The sequence below is a fragment of the Ochotona curzoniae genome, unplaced genomic scaffold, assembly GCF_017591425.1.
Source record: "Ochotona curzoniae isolate NIBS_2020 unplaced genomic scaffold, NIBS_Ocur_1.0 scaffold_2587, whole genome shotgun sequence".
Taxonomy (NCBI): domain Eukaryota; kingdom Metazoa; phylum Chordata; class Mammalia; order Lagomorpha; family Ochotonidae; genus Ochotona; species Ochotona curzoniae.
Genome location: NW_024467096.1, coordinates 1,161,954 through 1,182,833, shown reverse-complemented (window position 1 = coordinate 1,182,833; position 20,880 = coordinate 1,161,954). Strand labels below are relative to the sequence as shown.

General features: G+C 35.8%; 1 protein-coding gene across 9 annotated transcripts in view; it reads right to left on the bottom strand.

Moving 5' to 3' along the window:
• The window catches only part of STXBP5L (syntaxin binding protein 5L), a 248,886-nt gene that overhangs the window by 137,578 nt on the left and 90,428 nt on the right, over positions 1-20,880 (bottom strand). For all 9 annotated transcript variants that reach the window (XM_041002601.1, XM_041002603.1, XM_041002602.1 and 6 more), the window contains 2 exons: positions 13,014-13,077; positions 635-718 (listed from right to left, as the gene is read on the bottom strand). In XM_041002601.1, coding sequence (XP_040858535.1) covers positions 635-718; positions 13,014-13,077 — 148 coding nt within the window. The remainder of the gene's footprint in view (positions 1-634; positions 719-13,013; positions 13,078-20,880) is intronic.

Genomic DNA, 20,880 nt, shown 5'->3' with positions numbered 1-20,880 from the left:
AGAGACAGTGACAATTTAGTAAAAGCTGGCATGAAAGGGCATCCTGCACCCACTTCTGCTCTCTAGGGTAACTATTATCTAAATTTTGAATATGCCAGCTTTAAGCTGATTGCCAATGGAATAATACAGCATACAATCTTCTGTGCCTATCTCAACTTCATCAGATGCAACCATTTATTGTGTGTGCTTTTTATTTGCTCATTCTCATTACCTGGAGTGCTCCACTGCATGAATATTCCATAATACAATTATATAACATTTCTTGCCAGATTATTCTTCACAGTCATGACCAAATATCAGCTATATTATAAACAATGAATTTCAAAACAACTTAAGTTTTTGCCACAGAAAATGAATCTTCTAAGGAAGGTATACATTTTCTTTAGTGAACTTAAAGACAATGAGACAAGGCACAAGCATGAACTCTGTGGCAAATAGAAGGAATTAAGACCAGAGTAAAGATAGAATATCCTCATGGGAGAAAAACCCCATAATTGAAACTTGAACAAATGTCAAAAGCCAAGTATTTGTAATTGGGTCAAAAACAAGGTATCCCATTATAAAACAGTAGAGTACAAAGCTTGAAAACAAAGTCATAAGTGCCTTCTCAAATATTTTGCTAGAAATAACTTACCTCATCATAATAAACTCTCAAATCTGCTCTTTTAGATTTCAAATCCCAGAATACTACAGTTCCATTTTCATATCCTATCAGGAGCTGTAAAAATTTCACAATTTTGAAAATTATTACATGAACTTCAACTTTTGTTCAATATGATAAAGCAAAGTCATACATTATAATAAACTTTATTTATATTATTTTAGGGGCCAGCGTGTGGCGTAGTGGGTAAAGCTGTCTCTTGGGAGACCAGCATCTTTTAGGGGCACCAGTTCAAGTACTGCTGCTCCACTTCTGAGTCAGCTCCCTACTAATGCACCTGGGAAAGCAGCGGAGGATGGTCCAAGCGACAAGCCCCATGTAAAGCTGGGAGACATGGAAGAGACTCCTGAACCCTGCATTTGGACCAACCAAATTCCAACCTTGTGGCCATCTGGGGAGTGAACCAGCGAATGGAAGATCTCTGTCTCTCCCTCTCTAACTGCCTTTTGAATTAATGAATGCATGCATGCATGCATCTGAAATATTATCTCAGTATGTGAATGTAGGTTTCTCAAGTTACATAAAAAGATTTAGATTTATCTACTTACTTATTTGAAAATCAATCCTTATAGAAAGAGTAGAGACAAGGCGGTTTTCCACCCACTGGTTCATTCCCAGAGTGTCTCAATGATCACAGCTGGGCCAAGCCAAATTCAGCAGCTTCATGTGTCTCTCTCACGTGGGTGGCAAGGGCCTAAATATTTGGGTCATCATTTGCTGCTTTTTCAGGGCATCATCAAGGAGTTGGGTAAGACACGCAGCAGCCAGGATACAAACAGGTGCCCTTTTAGGATGCTAGCATCACATACAGTGATTTTACCAGCTTTGCCAAAATGTAAGCCCATTATTCACACTGAAATAAAGCTGACTCTTGCAATATAAGAATTTATCAAGAATTTAATATCAGTCAAAATAGGAAATGTGAGAGTATATAAGTAGACATGCATATATAAAATATAAATACAAAAGAAAATGGATAGAAATTATAATAAACCATGAATATACCAGTCAGACCAATGCACTTGAGAAATGAACACAGATTTTGCTTCAAGTTTCTTTACATCAATCAAATCCTGTTGTTTCTTTAATTTCAACTTTTTAAACTCGTGGTTTATAAACCCCCAGAAGTTACAAATATCTTTGAGATTTACATTAACAAAGTGACTGATTAATGTAATTTAAAAACTTTTGAATTAACATGAACCGTACATTTTGTGAGATACAGTCTAAATTTCCATAGTTATGCATAGTAAAAACCAATAATGTCTAGAAACTAGCCTTTCTATTTCTTTTATTATGTCTTAGATTTAATCTACTGTTATGTGGAATACCAGTACCCATTACCTTCACCTGGCTGTATTTTGGCATTCATTCAATATCCCTTTGATTCCCCACTCTTTGCAGCTTAAATTAATCACTACTGGTGAGTGAATTAAGACTTAGTATAATGGTCAATAGACCAAATAATTTATAAGTATGTAGTTTTCCTTTTAAAATAGACTATTTGAGAACAGATAAAATTTTCAATGTAGATCATTAAAGTGATAGTTATTTTTGAAGCTATATCATATTCTTAAACATTTAATTATTAAAATTAAAATTAAGTTTCACATCCTAAATTTACTAAATTAAATACATAAATATTTACATAAAACTAATATAAAGTTATACCTTGACAGGTTTTACATTCAAATTAATTCTTTTTATATATATGAGAAAAATGATGAACCCTAAAAGCAACTGCTATGGACTTTTTTGGGCTATGTAAAAGATTTGCTAGACTAAAAATTTTAGAAATTATCACAGAAGTAATGAGATTAATAACATGATCCTCCAAATTAAAGGTTAAAGATGCAATAAAAATATTCTAAAACACTATTATATTGTTTTCAAAATATCTGAAAAATAAAGCTGTTCTGTTGATAAATCACCAGCAATAGCCCCCAATCATCACAACATACAGATATTGAGCCATGAAACATAAATTGTTGCAATAAATAAGACTATATTATAAGAAATACAACATTAGAGTCTTATAAACAATTCATGAATAGAGAAAAGAGCCTCTGATATTCAGGAGATGCCTGAGCAGGTCACTGTGTGACTAGGACAGACCATTGTAAAGATCAGGGAAAAGGGAGGAAGGGAGGAAGGAAGAAGGGTGGGAAGGGAACTCTGACAGGAGAGTAAGAGGGAAGCATTACTGCGCTCTTGAAACTGTAGTAGAATCATTTATTCACTTTACATAATTCTATATGGGTTGCTCTTACAGGTGGCAGAAGCTCAAGCACTTGCACCACTTCCTGCTGCTTTTCCAGGGTCAAAATCTGGAAAGAAGCTGGATCCAAAGCGAAGCAGCATGCATTGTAACTGGTGCTCACATGGGATGCCAGCATTACCGGAGAGGCTTAAATTACCATGCCACAATGGGGACTGGGAGGTGGAGGAGGGAATTGAGATCCTTATTCGTGTAGTAATATTCTAAGTATGTAAAGCTACATATTTCTTTGTTATTTATATGTATCTTAATGTTGACACTCAGGCATTCTGTGTACATGATCATACGATCTAAAATACAGAATATTTTCAAAATAAATACCTCTAATTGTATTTAACTACATTATTAACATAGCAATAGTTCATAAAAATAGTGGATAAGGTGAGTCTCCTCTCTTTTCTCCTAACTTGGTTGTCACTCCTTCTAGTGTTTCCTCACTGAATAACATCCTGGATTTTGTAGTGAATGGATGGATGAATGGGTAGATGTACAGGCACAGATTTAAGGCAGAATGAGTAGATTCATATGTTATGAATTTATCAGGAACAGATGTTTACATTTTAAATATTTTATTAAAATATTAATAAATTATAGATATACATTCAATGAATGATGATGAGGTAAATATTCCAGTGAAACTATTATCTATGACAAGAAATACAATAGAAAAATACGAGATAAAGAATGCATGCCACTGAGATGCCTATTCAGTCAGTATTCTCTAAATTCTTCTCCAGCTACTATCAGGTTTCCAACACCAGAGCTATTATTTATTTTTGAATTTTACGTAAGAGGAATTATATTTTTAAGTCTTGACTCTATTTTTGTTTGGCAGTAATTCTATTAGTTTCATTACTGAAGTTTCACTGTTTGGCTATTACATTACTACAATTTATTCATTTCACAGTTGATGTAATAATATCATGAGCAAACTTGTATGTATTTTGGGTGAATACATTACACGCATATTTCTCAAGTACATATTGATCTATAGAGTATGGATAAATTTCATTGGTATTTCCAAGACATTTTCCGAAGTGGCTTTGCTAGTTTTCAGCCAAACACACAAGAGTTCCAATTTATTCTCATTTTTTATAATATAAATATAGCTACTAACCAAATAGCCAAGTTTCAATAAATTCCCTCACTCTCCCTAGTGTACCAAAGATTTTCCAGTATAGCAAAAGATATCAAGAACAAAAATTTTTTGCAGATTTATTTTTATTGGAAAGGCAGATATATACAAAGAGGAGGAGAGACAGAAAGATTTTCTGTTGATGATTCACTCCCCAAGTGAACGCAATGACCGGAGCGGAGCTGATCCGAAGCCAGGAGCCTAGAGCCTCGAGCCTCTTCTGGGTCTCCCACGCAGTTGCAGGGTTCCAAGGCTTTGGGCCATTCTCGACTGTTTTCCCAGGCCACAAGCAGAGAGATGGATAGGACACGCAGCTGCTGGGATTAGAATAGGCACCCATACGGGATCCCGGTGTTTTCAAGGAAAGGGCTTTAGCTGCTAGGTCACAGCACCGGGCCCAGGGAACAAAATATTTAACACCATTATTCTTTAATACCATTATATTAGTCAACTTTTCTTTATCCTCTTCTTATCCCCTTGCCTTTCAGCCAAGAAATTTAAAGCTTTTTCCTATGTATCTATTTTTATTGTCATATCTTATTTTTGTTAAAGTGAGAAATACATTGACTTAGAAAAGTTAAACTGTTTGTAAGATGATAGGGATTCAGTGTCTCGTCCATCACCCTTGATCAAAATTGCTAGAAATCCAGTAGTTTTGTTAGATTTTAGGTTTTAAGATTTTATAGCTGGAAGCAGGCAAGGAGATGGCTAAAGAAAATATTTTCCTTTAGTTGGAGGCAAAATAGAAGATAAAGAGAGGGTGGGAGTGAGCCTACTTAGACAAAGAGCGGGGGGGCGGCGGTTGAAACTCAACTTTATTCTGTTTGAGTATCTTACCCAGCTTGCTAGGCAAAGTGCAGAACACCACATGGACCCTGAAAAGGTGGATGGGTGATCCATGGAAAGGATCTTTGATGAAGTTTACTGCATCATATTAGTACTTTGGAATGTTCTAGGTGGGAGGAGGGTTTCAGAACAATAAGCATTCAACTAGTTATCATTTATCTGTTGTTTCATCAGGCCTTAGAGTTCATGACCAGTTGCCTAAAATAATTACCAGGCCTCTGCAGCTTAACAGGCTATAGCATCAGTGTTTTCAAAAAAATCAACTTTTGTTTTTCCTAATGTACTGAGTTTTTGCTTTCCAGTCTTATTAATTTATTCTTACATCTTTGAACTTAGGATTCTCCAGAGAAACAGAAGCACAACAGGGGGATTTCCCTATATAAAGATACATAATGAAGAATTGTCTCACATGGTTAAGAAGGATAACTGCTCCAAGATCTATAGGATTAGTTGGCTTGCTGGACACCCAGCAGAGTCAATGGTGCTCCAGGCTGAGAACTAAAAGAATCAATAACAAATAATAATAGTAATAATAATTGCAGACTCAAGATCAGCAGAGTCAAGATCAGCAGCCTCAGAACTAGAAAAATATATTTCAATAGGAAAGACCTGATGTCTCAGCTCATAAGCAGAAAACGTTTTCTGCTGCTTTGGTGAGGGTCAGTCTCTTCTAACTTCAATTGATTGATGTGGCCAGCTCATCTTAGGAACACAAAGTACTTTCTCATTCTATAAATTCATACTTCAATCTCATTCAAGAAAATCCTGAAAGAAATATACCAAAAATGCTTTGGTTTCTTTAAAATTTCCTGACTTTAAGAGATAGGCAAAGAAAGATACAGAAAGAAAAGAGAGAAGGAGACAGAGAATTCCAGTCATCTGGTTTATTTTCTAGGCCCACAACATCAAGGGTTGGGCCAGACCAAATCCAGGGTCTGAGAACGCAATTCATGTTCATGGCAGAGACCTAGCTTCCCAGAGTTCAAACTAGCAGGAGGTACAATAATGTTTAATTAAACATCTAGTATTCCAAGGCTCAATCAATTTGGCAAATGGAACTAACCATCACCTATCACATCTCTGTTATGTTTCTTCTACTTTCTTTGAGTTTGACTCTATTGACTCTATTTGTACTATTTGCCCATTTACTTAGTAAGTATTAGACTATTGATATTCAGATCTTTGCTTTTTCAAAAACTTCTTATTTGGAAGGTAGAATAATCAAGTGAGTTGAGACAGACAGACAGAGAGGCTGACCAATCTTTCATCCACCATTTCATTCCCCAAGCGGAAACAATAACCAGATGTAGGTCAGAGTGAAAGGAACCAGGAACTCCATCTGGTTTCCTGCAGGAATAGCTGAGACCTGGGCCATTTTCCACTATCTTCCCAGGCTCATTAGCAGCAACCTAGAACAAAAGCGGAGCAGCTGGGACTTAAATGAGCATTCCTAGACAAGATATATTAGAGGTACTAGCTGAATGTATTATGCTACAGTAATGACCCCTTTTTAAGTAAATGCAATGAATGTTATAGACTTCCTTCTAGAAGTAGCTTTACTCACATTATATAAATCTTGGCAAGTTACATTTGTATTGTCATTTATTATACAATATATTCCCGAGACAAACAATTGTTGTAATAGTTACAATGCTGCTTGGGATGCCTACAACTATTAGAGTTCTTGACTTCAAGGCCCAGCTCCATTCCCAATTCTGTTTTGTTGCAAATACCTAGCCTGGGCAAAATGGAAGTACATGATTATTTTTACTTTCATTTGACAGAGTGCTAGCTACCTATCTAGCTTCCATTAATTTACTACCAAATACTGTAACAGCTCATGGCTGGACCAGGGAAAAGTCAGTAGTCAGGGCCTGAGAACTCAATCCAAGTCTTCCACATGAGTAGCAGAACCAGATCACTAGAACTATCACTCCTGCCTCCTAGAAACCACATTAACACAAAAGCTGAAGTCAGGATCAAAGGCTAGTTTTTGAACCCAGGGACTCCAAAATGGGATGCAGGCATATCAAACAGCATCTTAACTGCTAGAAAGGATGCTATCTTTTTTTTTTTTGATGATGATGATGATGATGTTTAGATAGTTGAGAAGGATTCATGTCCATGTGGACCACTCATTAGGATGGGAAGGGTCGAGGATTACAGGAAAGTAGATGAGACTACTGTTTTCAATTTTTTTTATTCCTGTATCTGGGGGAAAGTGGGAGAGAAGGGGAGAAGCCAAACCCAGTATCTTAACCGTATCAGTGCCCAGAAATGAGAAAAGGCCCCCAGTGTCATCCCAGGGTCTCTGATGTGGAGTATGCTCTAAGGGTTCTAACAAATGGTTTTAATAGTTCTGAAATACTGTTGATTTCCTTGCTCCAAAGATGAGGAAATCCTTTCAAGGTCCATTGGCTGACACAGTCCACCTTAGAATCTTCATTAGCCCAGACACTTGCTGTCAGTGCTTGGCTGAGGTTGCTGTCCAATTTGCTCTGCCTTCCATCTTCTGTTATGGTATTAGATGTCCTTTTCGGGCCCAATGGACTGCCATATCCCCCATATGCATCTGGGTATGATGACCACTGCACTGTATTCAGGAGCTGAGGAGGCCTAGTTCTGACACATGCACATCCGACCACAAATCCTGCAATTCTCCCTATGGTTGGAATTCCGAGTACAGTGTTTCAGTTGGGTGTGGGGTCCCCAAGAAACCTTGCCTGAGAAAATCCCAGACCTGACTCCTGTATGTGCTAGCTCATATGGGGTCTAGCTCAGTCTGCCACCCACATCAGCCTACACACATTGGAGATTTCAATTATTGAATCAGTTCTGTCTCAAACTCCATCTCTTATGCAAATGAATGGATGCTGCAATCCAGCCCAACCCTGCCCACCACATACTCAACCCTAACAAGTAGGAACTACAGCCTAGTCAGAGTGACCCCCAATAACTCCCACCATTCCTGCCCCAAGCCCTGGTTCCTGCACAAGATGGTGTATCCAGTCTGTCTAGCATCCCATTCCACTTTTGTACACACCAATGAATGTTACTGCCTAGCTAAGCCCAGCTGATCCCACCATCCAGCCCACACTTATGCTAACGGATGCTACTGCCTGTTCAACTAGGCCCATCCTCTAGTTTTGGTTCTTATGCTCACCAGTTGAAGCTGCAGCCCATCATTTAGATGCCTGCAATTTCCTTACTCCAGATCTTACACTTTTTCAGATGGTTCTGCATTCTAGCTTGACAGGACTTGCCCCCAGTCCCAGGATTTGCCAGCTGATACTGCAGCAAACCCCAACCAGTTTGCACTTACTCTGGTTTATGCCTGCACCAATGGATATGGTTACTTAGCCCAGCCTGGCTCTCTCCCTAACCCAGCTCACATGCAGGCCAATGGGTGTTGTAGCCCTGCCTAGCCTGGTCTGCTCCTGGTCCCAGTTCTCACCAGCAGGAGTAGTGTCTCAGCAGGGGGGGTCCTCACTGACCTATACTTGGTTATCCTAAAAAGGATAACCACTTCCAAGTTTCTCAAATATGCTCTTACAGGTCCTTCTAGAGCACTTTTGTTTAGGTTAAATGAAGACAGTTTTTAGAATTTCCCTAGAGAATGCAATGAAACTGCAGGTGAAGTCAGGAAAAATATGTTGTATCTATTTTAATATTTCCATCTTCTTGAGTCTTACGAATATAAATAACATACAAAGAAATGATGTCAAATGATGCCATTATAGTCTTCTCGTAAAAAAAAATATTCACCCTCTAAAAGATGGACACAGTAATTCTACTGGTCAAGTAGGCATTTTACATTTTCACACTTCTGTATACAAATTTCCCCATCGCAGCTCCAAAATGTCCTGTCTACCCAGGAACTCAGAATGTGACCTGCTTCGGAAATAGGATCTTTGCAGATATAATCTAATATAGATCTTAAGAAGAAATTTGGGTTTAGGGTGGGAAATTAATTCAATTATTGGTACCCCTGTAAGAAGAGAAAACAGAGACAGAGTCACGAAAACAGAGGCATCTAGGGTTATACTATCACACATGAGGGTGTATCAGGAGCTAGTTGAGGTAAGGTAGGATCCTCTCCTGGAGACTTCTGAAGATGCATGGGTCAAGCAACCTACTTGATTTCTCATTGTCTTATCTTTCTAGCAATCTTATCTCAAGTAACTGTGATGTGACAACATAACAGGGTTTAATATCTCTCCTCTTGACATCTTCAAAAAGTTCTTGATTTTAGACAGAAAAAATCCAACTCAAAAATTAGATCCCAAGGGTCTAAAATTTAGAATAAAAGTCAACACATTTCCTCTGCAAAAGTCTAGGTACTAAATATTCCAGACATGGTAAGTAAGTAGTCTGTCATAACTGTAAACTCTGCTCTAATAACAAGAAAGCACTCATTTGCAATGTATCTAATCAGCATGGGTGGGGTCCAATATGTTCTTTCACAACCATAGGTATCAAACCAGTTTGGGCTTAGTTTCTAATCCTTATAATGTACTACAACTGTGGTAACCATTAATTTAACCATCATTCTGTAAACAAGGGGAAGGGAAGCCTGAGGCAATGTTAAGTGCTAGTGTTTCACACAGAAGTAAAATCTCAGGCTTCTAACAGTAAAGGAAATATAAGGCAAAGAAGCAAAATGAAAATAACTCACTAGCACACTAACCACAAATTTTATGGAGAGATGAAGGAACAATATTAAGTCACTTAGCAGGTGTATTATCAGCATGGACTCACAGAATAGCTCTAGCAGCTTCCAAGAAAAAAGCCCTGTCTCAAAATAATTCAATAACAGGGAGGAAGAATTGATTTTTTGTCTGATCCTGTTCAATGTTTTTATCACTTTCAAGTCATGTCATTTGATCTATGTGATTGTTAAAGAAATCAGATCACTTGCCTCTTGTTGTGGTGCATATTGTGAATACAGAATTAATAGCAGGAGTCAAAGATCTGGGCATAGCTAATCAATTTCAGAACATTAACCTTGTGAAAGTACAAAGCTGATTAACTGCCAGACATGAGGTACACAAAACAGTTCAGAGAATGGGAAGAAGCAATGCTGAGAGTTTCTGAAAATATATACTCATTTCTCTATTCAGAACAGATATCTCTCAATCCAAGAGCACACTTGCTTAGTTGGCCAACTAATACACAGCTTTTTCCTTCTCCAAACATTTGGGAAAAGGACTGTATATCTTCTGATTTTGTGATACTATCCTGGTTCCATAGTAAACTTAACTTCAGTAATTTGTTCCTTCTTTCACTTTACTGATAAATTCCAAGAAAAGCTTTCCCCTTCCAAGTTGTATATATATCAAAAGTACAAAAATACTTAAAATTAGCAAATTTGTTGACCTATTTCAAGAATTTTTTAAAAAATCAATACTTACATGGATAAATGTTGAGAAGTATTTAATATAATTCAGTATCATTCATAATTTAAAATTCTTAGAACAGTGGAAATAGCTGGAAATTGTTTGACATTATAAACCCAATCAATCAAAGACAGGCAAAAAAAAAAAATTAGCTTGCTTTCGAAATCTTGGAGGTGTTTCCTCCAATGCTGGAAACACCAAAAAGTTCTCATTAACATCATTAACATTCAATAATGCCTCAGGACAATGGTAAGATATATGACTGTAAACATTACAAAGGCAAAAACAAAATTTGTCTCTATTCTCTATGAGTTTAATGCAGGGTATTTCACAGGCTCTAGGAACATCTATTTGAAAAAAATACACAGTTATGTCACTAAATAAAATATTTTAAAGCTGATTTATAAGATTCAGTCAAGGGCAATCAATCTATGTTAATCTAGTAAAAGATTTATAAGTTTTATGAAAACAAGTTTTGTAGAGAAACACAAAGAAAAGTCACAGTAAATACAAAATTCTCATAATGGAATACCAGTATCTTAAACATGTAAATTTTCTATAAATGCAAATTTCAAATAAAATCCTAAAAGGAAATTGCATGGAGTTCAATATGCTGTTCAGAAAAAAAGAGAATAATAGAATAAAGGCTTAGAAATAGCCAGAATCACTTAGCCGAAAGGGAATCAATTTGCCAGAGTCCATGTATTTTACAAGTTTATTTTCATTAATAAAATAGTAATGCAAAGTAATAGAAATTCCAGAAAACTCACCCAAATATGAGATATTTATATATGATTGGGGTGTCTTAAAATCCATGGAAAATGGATTCACTACCCAATAAATACTATATGTACCAAATAAAAATATACCACTATACTAAACCTATATAAGAATTACATCTAGATTTAAACCTAAATGCAAAATTCAAAGTTTTAGAACTGATAGAAAAATAATATTGCATTTTCTCTCGCAAAGGAAAGATATACTAAATAAGAAGCAGGAATCAAATGAAAGCACTAATAAAAATGAATACAGTAAAATTTTTAAAATATCCATGTGTGAAACAACTATTAATGAAAAAACTGATTTTAAAATTAACATTCAGAATCACGTGCTAATAAGGATTAGAGGGACAATTCTAGTGCATGTCATGGTTCTAATGCTTTCATTTATTTTCCAAGTCTTTTAATTTTAATTATATGATTAGCACATACTCCATTATTTCATAAAATTCTGAATAGCACAAGAAAACTTGATGGTTAACATTTTCCCAAATTCTACTTTCCAGTCTCCCCCCATCAGTTCTTATTGCTTCATAATCTTAGTATTATTAGTATTATTAATGTTCAGCATTTCCCTAATCTGATTACCAAGAACAACCTATTACATTTGATACATTAGCAATAAAAATGTGAAAGTCTGATTTCCAGAAATGGAGAGACACCCACATCTTCAACTCTTAAACCATGTTTCTGGTAAATTTATTTTCCAACATATAAATATATCCATGTTGATATCTCCTGATCTTAATGTGGGCATTATCTATTGATGTTATTATAAAAGACCAAGACAGTAAACTTCTAAGAATTATATGTATTCTTCATGTTTATTGTGCCTGTTATGTAACAAATATTGTCTCCAACTTTGCTGTCTATGTGTTACTAGAATTATTTGGGAATGCTTTAGATTCTAAGTCTTAATCCAAAAGTGTCCCTAATACACATCAACAATCACACACTATAATATTCTTAAAATACTTTCTGAATGGTGATTTTTGATGTCTATATTTTATCTGCATCATAATTTATTGCTGCAAACGTTATGATGTAAAGGCTGACTATCTTTTCAAAATGGATGGCAAAATGTCCAATATTTGTATTCAATAGTTAACAATGTCCTAAAATACTTTTTCTAAAACACAAAATTCTTTCAACTTCTGGAAACAGTTCATAATATCTATTTGGATTTATGGATCATCTTGTGCAAGTCTTAATATTACATTTCTTTTTAAGAATATTGCCTATTTAAAACTTTTTGATGAATTTGCAAATAAGCTTTGGAGTTCTCTAAAAAACTTCAATGACACTTCATTGGACCAATATTCTATTTATAGACCAGTTTTAAGGAATATAAATTATTCCATCAGTTTCAAATTCATGTTTTTTATAGTGCTTAGCAAAAAATATACATGTGAAGATAAATATTATTTATGATGATAGTGGTACTTTAGATATTTTCCTGTTATATATCAACTTTATTCCCTCACTATCAAGGAAAAATTATGCTATAATCAAGGCAAGAATTTTCTGTATAATGAATTTTTCCAATTGCTACATATTTATAAATTTAAGACTGCTATGTTATTACTTATCAGTATCAAAACTGAGCAAGAAACACATAATTTTGGTAGTCATAATACTGGTTTAAAACAAGATATCTGGAAATCAAAGTTGTTTTATAGCTCAATTTCCTCAAACTTCCACAACTAAATACCAACCTTAGCTTAATGTTTAACTTGGAACTGTAATTAGAATAAGTTTTTCATTCATTTACTCATTCATTCAGTAAATTTCAATTTTTAAATAACACGAAATTCTGTGAACTGGGATAGATGTTGGGTATAAAATAATAGCAAGAAACACTTCTTTCTTTCAAGAAAGAGGCAAACAAAAGCAAGAATAGTATTACAATACTCACTTTCCCTTCATCTCTTGGACTATCACTTAAATGTACAACTGGCCCTGGATGAGTCTTGGTGGACCTGTCAAATCAATTCAAAAGCATGATTAATAATAAAATATTAAAATATCTAACAATAAAAGACTGAAAAGGTTCAGATTATCCTGGAATAAATTCCTAGAATTCTGCATTAAGGTCATTTGAGTGCTCAGTTTATGTTATGCAGTATTTCTTTCCTCCTACTAACAACATTAAAGTAGCTGGAATTTTTATGTAAAAAAAAAAAAACACAGGTTAAAGAACAAAGATGCACTAACACTGTAATTCTTTATTATCTTATGATTCTTCCCAGATATGAGCCTCTGAAATTTTTAATCGAAGTTTTCATTTTTATGGAGAAAAGATCACTGCAGCATGAGGTGATGCTGTAAATTTAAGCTGTTTAAGCCAAAAACTGCAGAATACACACCTGATTTACACTTTTCTATGAAATGAAATATACTCTGATTTGTCTCTCAAGGAAAATATTGTTCACAATAGAAAAAACACAATATCAACCTAGATGTCCACCAATGAATAACTGGATAAAATGATAAAAACTTACCAAAACCATAATACAATTTTATTTAAAAAAAAAAACATCCTGACATTTGCAGCAAAACAAAATTAGAGGGCATTAAGCTCTTAAATAGGAAAGATACAAAATGACAAATTCACATTTTCTGCCACAAAGAGTTGTTTCAATGACAAATTACTTGGTATATAGACACTTATAAGTGTTGTCTCCACTGAGTTACACCTCTTATAACAAAATGTAACCTTTTGTCATTATATAACTTTTATCATTCTTGTCATAAATACCCTTGCTATCAAGAAAAATGATATGTATGTATATATTTCTAAACGAAGTGAATATGCCATACTTAAAACTTGTTAAGTCTATTTGATCTATTTTAATCACTGGACTCTTTTTTTATGCTTTATGTAGTGTTCAAAATATTTTACAAAGTTAAATAAGTAATCAAATTAGAGAACAGTACAGATACATCTTTAAAAGAGATCTAATCTGCTGATACTCATCAGTTATGTGAAATTAATATGGATAGCTAGTGTACTGCTACCAGACAAGTAATCTATTAGCATACAGTCAAAGGAACCACTGCTCTGTCATCTAGTTAAATTTACTGTACTCCAATATTGGCTGTTCCTTTTATAATTCTTAGTTTAACTTTCATCATTATATAATATGATGATGCCATTATTAAAATATGGCCCAATATCATCAGAAATTTAACATTTCCATTAATTAATTGAATAGATCTAGATTAAATCTATTATATTTGCATATTTTGGGTTTATTTCTTTTTTAAAAGATACATTTATTTTTATTAGAAAAGCAGATTTACAGAAAAGAGAGAAACCATGCTCTGGTTCAGTCCTCAAATGGCTGCAATGGCCAGAGCTGTGCCTATTGAACCCAGAAGCAGGAGCTTCTTCCAGTTCTTGCATGTGGGTGCAGATGCCCAAGGCATGCATCATCCTCCACTGCCTTCCTAGGGAGCTAGTTGGGAAGTGGGGCAGCCAGGGCACGAACTGGTGCCCATATTAAATACTGATGCTTACAAGTGGAAGATTAGCCAATTGTACCATAATGCTGGGTCCTCTGAATTTAGAGTCTACTTTAAGCTAAAAAAAAAATAGACAGATTATATAATTGATACTGAATCCTTAGAGCAACTCTAAGGAATATGTACCAATTTATCAGAATGTGATGAATTTTTCAGTAGATTCATCCCAAATCTTCTCCTCTAAGAATGGGTAGAATACACCCTATAGTGTGAGGATTATAAATACTACATATATAACACATAACAGCAAACATTATATATACATTATATATGAATATGTTCACTGTACAGTGTGGATAATAAATACTATATATATAACACATAACAGCAAACATTATATGCACACACATATTCAAAAACAGTATAACTGAGTGTTATCTGATTCTGTAATATATAATGGAAGAAAGGAGATCAATAAGGTCTTCATAAAGAGTTTGCAGGGTTTTTCTGCAGTTCTTTGTTCTTTTGTTCTTTGTTCTTTTCTGCAGTTCTTTAACAAGCTATTTGTACATAAATTTGGTGTTCTAGGGTTGGATTGTGTCAACATTTACCAAAGTATGCTCCCATGATACACTAGTGAAGACTCAACAGTGATGAATATTTTAAAAATTTGGGAAAGTTGGGTCTTGCACAATAGCCTAGCAGCTAAAGTCCTTACCTTGCATGTGCTAGGATCCCACATAGGCACTGGTTCTAGTCCCAGCAGCCCCACTTCCCATTCAGCTCCCTGTGTGTGGCCCGGGAAAGCAGTCAAGGATGGCCCAAAGCCTTAGAACCCTGCACCTGCTTGGGAAACCCAGAAAAGATTGCTGGCTCCTGGCTTTGGATTGCCTCAGCTCCAGCCATTGTGGCCGCCTGGGGAGTGAATCAATGGATGGAAGGTCTTCCTCTCTGTCTCTCCTCTTCTCTGTATATGTGACTTTCCACTAAAAATAAATCTTAAAAAAGGTCTGGGAAGTTAAATATTTTTATAGAACTTCCTAAGCTCGTACTGTGCAAATTAACACTGCAAATATTCAACATATTTCAGCATATATTGGCTCACTGAATCTTTCTGTTGATGTTGAAGGAATCACCGGAATGTATTTAGAAAACTCTAGCTAGAATATGTATAAATTTCTTTCATTTAGATGCTCAGACTCTAAAAAAATAAAAGAGATTGAACGTCTTATTTGTAATGAATGTCTCAAGCTATAGAAGAAATACTACTTTTTTTTTAAAGAAAAGTTAGAAATTGGCAATGTGGCACAGTGAAATAAGCTACCATCTGAAACTGCCATCTGAAATTCCCACAAGAAAATGGGTTCAAGTCCAGCTGTCCACTCACAGTCCCTGCCACTGCACCTGGGAAAGTAGCAGAAGATGGCTCAAATACTTGGGTCCCTATACCCATGTGGGAGAAGTAGATGGAGTTCCAGGATTCTGACTTCAGTCTTACCCAGGCCCATTTGCATGGCCATTTGGGGAGTGAACCAGTGGTTGGGGTTCTTTGTCACACACACTCATACATACATACACATACACACACACACACACACACACACACACACACACACACTCTCCCTGTTTCTTTCTGTAACTCTATAAATACTATTTTAGAAAACTTGGAACATCCTATCAAATGGTATATGAGGAAGAAACTCTCATATTAATTCCCATTTGGAGATAGCGACTGTCAAAATCTGACTATTTTTTTCTTTTTCCTTAGCATTAAATTTCAAAAACTTACAAAATACTTTTGGCAGAACTTACAGTCGTGAGAAAATGATCACAGACACACACACACACACACACACTCCTTGAATACTGATACTACTTGATAATTCTGAACTAGAATGCCATCTGTTACCCTCTGGTAAGTAGCAATGGACCAAAATGCCCTGAGGAGCCTAATTATGTTTTAATACACTGAAAAAACAATTGAGACAAACTGTATAGGATAGAATGCATCTACAAAGCAAAGTTGCTACATGATTCCAATTGATTGCTACCAGGCAGGATTGCTTGAATAGGATATTTTCTCATGGAACTGGTTTATATGATACATATACTATTTTTTTAATATTAGACAATAATAAATTGGAACATGTTTAGACACTCTGGGAGCAGGGATTTAGCCCAGCAGTTAAACTGGAGTGTCTGGGTTCAATTCCCAGCTCTGGCTCCTGATAACAGCATTTAAAAAAAAAAAAAAACTGTTTTATGATACAGTTACATAGGCTCTGGATTTTCCCAAACCCCTCCCCTCTCCGATTTCCCTTCTAGTATTACAATGGGTGGTCCTTCATGAACAGTCATAAGTCCATAATCCTGCTATTGAAGTGGTTCCTGACATTGTAGGCATGGACCATTTCAGAGAGTCCAGGATCCTAGTGTTAAAATATTTTCAACTGTTTTACTAAGAGAATATCTTTGGTCTGGATGCAGAGAGGCATGCTGCACTATGTCTCCACATCTGGACAGTGACTCCAGCATTTTAGTAATGCAGACCTTGGGAAACAGTGGTGATGCATCAAGTAAATTTTTAAATTTTAATTAGTTCATAACAGGTTCAATATAACTAGACACAGTTCTTAAGAACATAATGATATTCCCTTCTCTCTTCCACTTGCTTTTCTACTCCCTTTGTATTTTTAAGTTTTTTAAGGTATTTATTTTTATTTTCTAGGCAAAGTCACAGAGAAAGAGGATGAGAGAGAGAATATCTTCCATCTCCTAGTCACTCTCCAAATGGCCACAACACCTGCAGCTGATCAACACAAAGCCAGGAGCTTCTTCTGGGTTTCCCATGTGATTGTAGGGGCCAAAAGTCCTGAACTTTTCTCTTCTGCTTTCTTAAGACATAACAGGCAGCTGGATCAGAAGTGGAGCAGCTAGGACACGAACTAGTCTGGTGACCATAGGAATGCCAGCGCTGTAGGCAGAAGTTTCACCTCACCAGGCACTAGCCCCAGGTTTTTGTTCATTCGGTTTTTGCTTTGTTTTGTTTTTGAGGTAACATTTGAAATTTATGTCATAGTAAAAAGGTTATTATTTCACTAAATATGAAGTTTAAGAATTAGAAAAACAGAAAGACCCTCACTTAGTGGACATATAGATGACAGCTACAGACAAAAATTGAATGGAATAATGACAATTTCACCCAATCACAGATCCTTAACACTACAGCAGTATAACATTCTTAACCATTGGTTTGCCAGAGGTATAAGACAGAGTTTCACAACATTTCATTAGCAATATTAATACACACAGGCACTCTTTCCCTTCTCCTTCCCTCTCTGCCTCCCTCTCTCTGCTACCACTTCATTCTTTTTTCCTCATCTTCCTTTATTTTAGCTACCATATTAAAGGAAGATCATGTGATCAATCTGATGATGGACACCTTGGTTGATTCCGTATTTTGACTGTTGTGAAGAGTGCTACTATAAATACAATGATGCAAGTATCTGATTCATCGTGTTTAAGTCTCTCAGAAGGGTAAACACCTTGCCTCTCTCCTCTCTTCCCATCCTCAGAAGAACACTGGATAAGTTGGCTGAGAAAGTCATATACCTTATCTATGTTACCCTCCTATCAGGAATAGTCAAAGCCAGAGTCAGTGTAACGTGTAGAGCCAGACTCTGCATCCTGCAACTGGGAGTCTTAGGAAAAGGTCCTAGATCCAGGGGCTTCATTTTAACATTGTGGGACTAGCACCAGTAGAAGTCCATAAAAATATCTGGACCCAACCTTAAGAAGTTCTCTTCAAATGTCCTAGTTCAAAGCACTGGGAGCCCCAGGCACAAAATCCAGCAACACCATTGCATGCCTTGTGAGAACTGGGGTAAGTTTCATTTGTTCCTGTGGAATTTGAAACTGTTGATGTTTGTATGAAAAAAATCTTTCAATTTACTTTCACTTGCAATAGTGGGAATGTTCTATCTGTATTACTCTGCTACTTGCATCAATACCTGATTCTCAACTTGGGGAATCTGAGTAATGACCTCATTATTCCCAGCAACACGGGGACTGTAACAAGCAGTATTAATTTCCTCAAACCCACTGGAATGTGACCAGTTGTCCTAGGGAAGAACCTGCCTGCATTCCACCACTTCATATCCATACTGTAGGGAAAAATTTCCTGTGCACCTTATAGGACTGAATCAGAGTTTATACCAACAGCCCTAGAAGTAGGACTGTTGATCATTTTATTTTAAAATATTTTTTTATTTTTGTTTTAAGATACAGTTACATAGGCTCTGGGATTTCCCGTCTCCCTCCCCAAATTTCCTTCCTGCTCCCCCTCATTGTTTTCCCCTCTAGTATTGCAATGGGTGGTCCTTCATGAACAGTCATAAGACCATCATGCTGTTATTGAGGTGTTTTCCAACTTTGAGAGTATGGACAATGTTAGATAGAGTCTAGCATACTACTATTAGGATATTTTCACTGTTTCCCTGGATTCCATCTGGTCTGGATACAGAGAGACATACTGCACTTTGTCTTCATATCTGAACATATCAGTCTATGCTACACTTTTGTTACACATCCCCTTAAATACAGAGCCAGTGAACACAAGGACCGTTGAGTAACACCCAGTAAACACAAGGACTGTTGAGTAACACCCAGCATGAGTAACACTCTCCTTGGAGGATCTAAGAAAGGGCCCATCCCTATCCCACATGTCTAAAGCCACAGCCTTTGGTGCCACATACCCCACAACTCTCATGGGACAAGGGAGTAGCCCTTTTTGTCTTCTTCAGCAGCAAGAATAAGGCCCCAGTTATCATAATCCACAGAGTATTTGACACTTATCTCTCTGAGAGCTGAAGAAAATAAACATCCTTGGAATCCCACATTCACCTCAAAAAGTCAGACTTCTACCCTACGATAGCAGAAGAATAGATCATTGTGTCACTTACAGACACAGCTATCATTAGTTAAAGGAAAAAACAACGCAGAGTTTATACTTGAGGGTTTGCCTAGAACCAAAACCAAAGCCATATGTCAAGAGATGCCCTGAATTCCATCCAAAACATTAACTCCTTTTCAATAAAGCATTCTCCATAAAGAAGGAACTATTATACAAGAAGCAGAGATGTTTTCGTAGGGACATGGGAAGCAAAGCACAAGGTAGTATACACCTCCAAAACAATGTTTTAGTTTTCCAGAATTAGATACTGATCTAAAGAAAATCTCTGAATTATCAGAAATTGAATTCAAAATGATGATTGTAAAGAAATACAATATGGCACATCAGAATTCAGATAGCTTAAAGAAATTAGGAACCAGTAAGATATGAATGACAAAATCACTAAGAAGATGGAAATCATTAGAAGAACCAAATAGATATTGTGCAGATAAAACTTCCATCAGTGTAATAAGAAATACCCATTTGGAGTGTTAATGTTATAATTAACCAAGTCAAATAATTTGAGATAAACTAACATGAACTTTTGAAATAACCAAGACAAAATTAAGAGAGAAGAATGAAAGAGAAATGGAAAGAACACTAGAAGTATGTGATACATGTAAATAACCAAAGAATTATATGATGAGGATCCTGAAGAAAAGCAAAAAGGCAATGAAATCTTGCTAACTGAATGACACCATTGAAATGCAAACAAGAAACTTCCATGAACACTATATAATAAATTGGAAAACTTCAAGAAACTTCTATGAAAACTATATAATAAATTGGAAAACTTCAAATGAATATACACCTGCATACATATAATTTAACAAGATTAAATCAAGAAGTTATAGAAAATCTAAATAGAATCATAACAAGTAATGAGATTAAAGTGGTGATTAACTCTTCCATCAAGTAGTGGTAAAGGACCCCTACCTGATGGCTTAACTTCTGAATTCAACAAACAGTTAAAAAGGAACTAACTCGAATATTTATCAAACTATTCCAAACTAATTTTATGGCACTGTCATCTCTGATACCCAAACTGAACAGACACAACACAAATAATTAACTACCTATCTTCTTGAGGAACATAGATGTAAAAATTATCAAAAAAAAATCTGTATCCAAAATTACATTAAAAAATCCTATACCACAATCAAGTGGAATTTATCCCAAGAGTGCATGGATGGTTCAACATTTACACATCAATCAATATAATAAATTATATTAAGAAAATGAAGAACGAAACCACATGGTAATGTCAATGGATATGGAGCCAGCACTTGCTAAGATTCCCATCGCTTCATGATTAAAACCTGCAAATTAGGAATAGGAACACATCTCAAACCAACAGAGTATGATA